Source organism: Neophocaena asiaeorientalis, unplaced genomic scaffold (genome assembly GCF_003031525.2).
Source record: "Neophocaena asiaeorientalis asiaeorientalis breed wild unplaced genomic scaffold, Neophocaena_asiaeorientalis_V1.1 scaffold649, whole genome shotgun sequence".
Classification (NCBI taxonomy): Eukaryota; Metazoa; Chordata; class Mammalia; order Artiodactyla; family Phocoenidae; genus Neophocaena; species Neophocaena asiaeorientalis.
The window spans coordinates 1,877,980-1,883,017 of record NW_020173202.1 but is presented as its reverse complement, the minus strand read 5'-3'; the positions used below and the strand labels follow the sequence as shown (position 1 = coordinate 1,883,017).

Genomic DNA, 5,038 nt, shown 5'->3' with positions numbered 1-5,038 from the left:
GGGGAGGGCCCCCCTCGGGCCCCTGGACACTGTGTCCGCCCACACTTTGCTGCCAAAGGAGCTCTCCCTGTGCGGCCCCCCAGGGCCAAGCCTGTGAAGATCAAGAGGGGGGCCAGCGACAAGGCGCTGAGGCTCGGGGGGCCGCAGCTTCAGTGGGGCGCCCTCGGGGGCCCCCGGCCGCCCCCTGAGTCGGGAGGTGGTCTCAGGAGGCCCACCCTGGCCAGGGCGGCGCCCGGCCGGTCCTGCTCTGAGTCCAGCCTCTACCCCGTGTCTATCTTCGTCCCCCTGCTGGTGGCCCGACCAGAGGGTCACCAGGTGTCAGCTCAGGCCTTGTTCCCCTTGGAAGCAAACCCGCTGGTGGCAACGGGGGGGGAGGCCCGGAGGAAGCAGCGCAGGTGGCAGTCCTCCGTAGAGATCTCAGCCCGGGCCCGCCCGGACCCCAGCCTGGGGTCCCATAGGCAGGCGGCCCGGAGAGGGGGTGGCCCGCGGCCCGTGTGCGCCAGACCCAGGCCCAGGCTGCCCCGCCAGGATGCCCGAGCCAGGAGCGGGTCGGACGGCTCGGAGCGCTCGGCCGAGTGCGCGTCCCTCTTCCGCTCCACCGTCGCGGAGAGCAGTGGGGACGAGGCCAGCGACCACACGGCCAACCGCTTCGGGGACGGGGAGTCCAGTGGCAGCACCTCGGAGGGCAGCGGCCAGGGCAGGGGAAGCTCCAGCCAGCGGGCCCCGGCCAGCTCCAGGCCCCCTCTGCCGCCGGTGCCCAGGCTGTGCCGCGTCAAGGCCTCCAAGGCCCTGAAGAAGAGGATCCGCAGGTTCCAGCCGGCCGCTCTGAAGGTCATGACCATGGTGTGAGGTCGCTGGGTGACAGCAGGGCCTGTCCGGGCCCGGGAGCCACAGACACAAAGGGACCTTTCGTGGCTGAGGACGGGTCCAGCCTCGCACGGTGTTAGACGTGCAGGTCTGTGTCATCTGGACACTTTGCTTTCTCCCCGAAGCTGCCCTTCAAAAGGAGTCCCCTCAGAGGAGATGATGGGCCCGTCCCTGGTGCATCGCCCCACAGGTTAGGCGGTGACTCTGGGCACGTCACCCCACCTTGGCCCCAGTGGAGACCTTCACCCAGAACTCTGGGACTGCAGATTCGTCGGGGCGCTGGCCTCCCAGCTGCCTGTGCCGTGAGCCCCGTGCTTGCTTCCCTCCATTCTGTTCCACTTGGGCTGGGCGCTCGGTGTACCCCAGCCTGTTGAACAGTTTCCCCCCAAAAGCGTCCCCTTTAAGAAATGGTTGCAGGACTGTGCTGTGGAAACTGGGTTGGACTATGAATCCAGGTCAAACCCTCAACATGAATAAACAGCCGATTATGCCTTTGTCTTTGCAAGTCAGTCTTTCCCTTTTAGCCTCCCTGCCCTCAGGAATGTGCTCAGCAAACCCTAATCCTTCCCCATCATGTGGACACTTTTACCCGAGGTGGGAAAATGCATTTCACGTGGGTACACTCCCCACTCTTCCCAGCACTCCTGAATTGAGCATAAAAATGCTTTGGAAAAGAAACCCTTTTATGGTGTTTATTTTTCAAAGGGAATTTCCCTCAACTTTTCAGGAAGGTAGGATTTTCAGGGAAGCTGCCTGCGGAGAGCAGCGTGTACAGTTCATGAAGTTTTATCCTGAATTATTCAAAGCTGCTTCTGAGGGCCTGGAGGTAGAAAGAAGGCACGGGGGAGGCGGGGAATGTCTTCCCCAGTGACCGCCACAGCCCCGGCCTGGGGCTAAATGCACAGTTGGTAGGAACTTTTGAAGGAAAATGGTAAGAAAACAAGCTAAAATGGTAGTAGATCTTGTAGTAGACATTAGATATTCATGTAACGAACAGCTAGTTTCAGGACGCACTTCAGAGACTCACATTTTAAAAAGATTAACATTTTAGAACAAAGGAGTCCACCTGTTTGACCTGGGCAGAGGTTCCCAAAAGTGAAGGAGAGTGGCTGCTTTCTGTCACTCTCTTTCTTTCTGTCTTAAAAGTGCAACCATTTCAGAGGGCCCAGAGCAGACTTTGAGTCTATCTGGATAGAATTCCCACGTGGGCTTCACAGAATCCGCTTACTAACAGAGGTGAAAGGGTCTTCCTGAACTTTCTATAAAACTGCTCTGGTATTTGGAGGAAAACGTCAAACCCACCCATGGTGGAGGTTTTTGATAAAAGATAGTACACAGGGTATTTTCTTTAATGGTCTAAATCTCAACCGTGTGGCACAAGAGGCGATGGGAACCCAGTATTTGCCAGGGCCGCTGAGCAGGTGAGGGTCCTGGGAGAGGATCCAGAGCCAGGGTTCTGGCCCCGCCTCGGTCCCAGCAGTGTCCACAGTCTGTGTCCCTTGCTGGCCACGCCGGAGAAATGGCCGTGAAGCTCCCTTTACAGAGTGTGTCCTGCTCTGTTTGACATTATCTCTTGCGTCTGTTGGAGTTTTTCTCAATTCGGGGGCTTTGAATGCCGTATTTGGAAACTGCAGACTTCCTTCGTCCTCAGCAGGGCCCCCGTCCTTGTGTCACAGGAGAGGACCCTCAGGCTGTGTCTCTGGCCAAGATCATGTGAGATCAGTGCTGAAGGGGATGCAGTGGGTTCGGGCCCCTGGGGATTTCTGACAGTGTTTATCTTTCTCAGAAGCCAGGCTCCATTTCCTCATGATTCAGGTTCCAAAGCACAACCAGACAGGAATGCGTCCCGGCCCAGAAGATGCCGGGCCTGTCTGTGCAACCAGCAGACTAACGGAGCAAACTAACCATAAAACCCATGCAGACTCCATGCAAAATGCAACCGTGGCATCTGCGGACAGAGAGCCCTCAGTGATAAGATGTCAAGTCAGTCATCAGTCAGTGTCCCGCCCTCCCTCCCTCTCTCTCTCTCTCTCTGCCTCCTTCTCTTTGATCCTCTCTCTGTCTGTCTCTCTCCATCTGTCTTTGTCTCTCCCCAGCCTTGCAGACACACACACACACACACACACACACACACGCACACACACAACACACACGGACACGCACATGCACACACACACACACACACACAACACGCACACACACACACACCTGTCTGCCCAAGGCCCGAAGCTACTTCCTCTCCGGTGCTCTTGCATTTACTCTCGGCCAGGTTTACAGTAAATAAATATGACTCTAGGTGCCATGTCTTCCCACCTGCCTGGGGCCCAGGTGCCTTTGCTTCCCCACAAATTCAGCAGAAGGACACAGCCCAGGGTTCAGGCCCCACTGGGCCACAGTTAGCTATTATGAGGCCCCAGGCGTCTCCGTAACCTCCCTGGGTTTGCTTCCTCTTATAGAGTGAGGTTGTTTATGCCTCAGGGTTTGCCGGGAGGAGTACACGAAAGGTGTTGAAAACGGGCCCCGGTTCTGCCCGCTGACCACCACATCGGGTTCCTGACAGGAGCCCAGGGAGGCGACCCCGCAGGCCGCAGAGCCGAGGGACTGGACAGGCCAGGAGGTCACGGGCGCAGAGGAGGCTGTGGACAGGGAAAGAGCACACAGAGGGTCAGTCAGCGTGGGGCTCTGACCCACCCCGAGCATCACCCCGGCTCCGCCAGGCAGGCGGCATCTTCCGTGGCAAGAACCACGGGGGAGGGCTCTTTGGGGAAATACTTTAAAGCACAGAGTTAAAGTCGAGATCATCGGTGATAAGGAGGCAGAGTCAGTCCCCAGCCCAGTCCTGAAATTACAAAACAGAGTCTGAGGGGCTATAAATTCAGGGAAGAAAAATATTTAAGGGAGGCAGAAGGTCCAGGGCAGAATGTGCAGAAGAAAAGCTTAACTGAGACACTCCATTCATCTGCCTGAGTATTTTATATTTTTCACATGTTTCTTCTGAACAGATATGGTCGTGACTGCTCAGAGTGAAGGGAGAATAAAGCAGGAAGCTCCCCTGCGCAGAAGACAGCTGTGACATGGGGGAGGGGCGATTATTAGGTGATGGGTGACCCTTCATGTGCGTTTGAAGACAGATGAGCTATTTCCTCATCCCTAAAGCCTTTTAAAAAAAGAGACAATTGACTGTTTGACTTTGGGGATCATTAGAAAGCATTTGTAACTTCCAGCATGATTGAAATACAAATATTTTAGCAAAAAAGTAAATATATAAAAGGAGAAGCTAGTTCTTTCTAAGTATCAACGTCAAGCTAAGGTAGAAATTAAATATATAAGAATTGCTAATTCATAAGAATGAGAAAAAAAGGATGTCAGAGAAGATACCCCAATTATTGTATCAAATCATACTGTAAAATTTGAGGAAACAGAATCTTTATCTTTTATGACCCACTGAATGTACTTGTCCCCCAAATTCGTATGTTGAAGCCCTAGCCCCCAGTGGGATGGCATTTAGAGGCGGGGCCTTGGGGGACAGTTAGGGCAAGATGAGGTCCTGAGGGCAGGGCCCCCAGCGGGATTGGGAAGAGGTCATGTGGGCACACGTGGCTGTACTTACAGGCCAAAAATAACACCAACCCCACTGGCACCGCCATCTCTAAATTCCTGTGAATTAAACCACCCAGTCCATGGTGTTCTGTTACAGCTGCCCCCTTTGTACGCACAGAAGAGAAAGTGGGAAAAGCTGAGAGAGCACTTAGGACCGGGGGAAAGAGAAACTTACTTCCTGCATCTTCTTCTTATGACCAGGAGGGTAGCCGGGCGACTAACCCGAGGCTGTCTTCATCCATCTGGTCAGACACATTCACTGAGCACCCACTGTCTCAGGAGCCGTGCCGCCTGCTGTGGGGTGACAGGAAAACACGGGGCGCCCGCGCTGGGGAAGCTTTGTGTCTCGCTGGAGAAAATAAGCAAACAGTAAGGGCGACCAAGCAGCCCCTGAAGAGGCCAGTGCCCATGCAGTGGGGCCCGAAGAAGCAGAGTTTGGACTCCGTGTGGACAGCGCACTTAGAGGTTTACCTGAGAGAAGGCTGGGCTGGGCTGGGCTGGGCTGGGGGGCTGAGCAGGGAAGAGGAGGGGGAGGGGGGAGGGGAGGGGAGGGGAAGGCAGGGCTGAGCAG

The 5,038-nt window shown here is 55.5% G+C and overlaps 1 protein-coding gene and 1 long non-coding RNA gene across 3 annotated transcripts in view; one reads left to right on the top strand and one right to left on the bottom strand.

Moving 5' to 3' along the window:
* DACT2 (dishevelled binding antagonist of beta catenin 2) overlaps positions 1–1,363 on the top strand; it is a 5,014-nt gene extending 3,651 nt beyond the window's left edge. The window contains exon 4 of the mRNA XM_024744940.1: positions 1–1,363. This exon is cut by the window's left edge and continues 21 nt beyond it. Coding sequence (XP_024600708.1) covers positions 1–849 — 849 coding nt within the window. The 3' untranslated portion in view covers positions 850–1,363.
* An 812-nt stretch (positions 1,364–2,175) lies between these two features.
* Positions 2,176–5,038, bottom strand: part of LOC112399636 (uncharacterized) — a 6,923-nt gene continuing 4,060 nt past the window's right edge. Inside the window, exons 2-4 of one of the 2 annotated variants that reach the window (XR_003003270.1) lie at positions 4,643–4,816; positions 3,076–3,503; positions 2,176–2,815 (exon numbers count right to left, since the gene is read on the bottom strand). This is a non-coding gene — a long non-coding RNA (uncharacterized LOC112399636). Of the gene's footprint in view, positions 2,816–2,963; positions 3,504–4,642; positions 4,817–5,038 lie in introns of those variants that run through there. The other variant, XR_003003269.1, reaches the window with a different exon arrangement.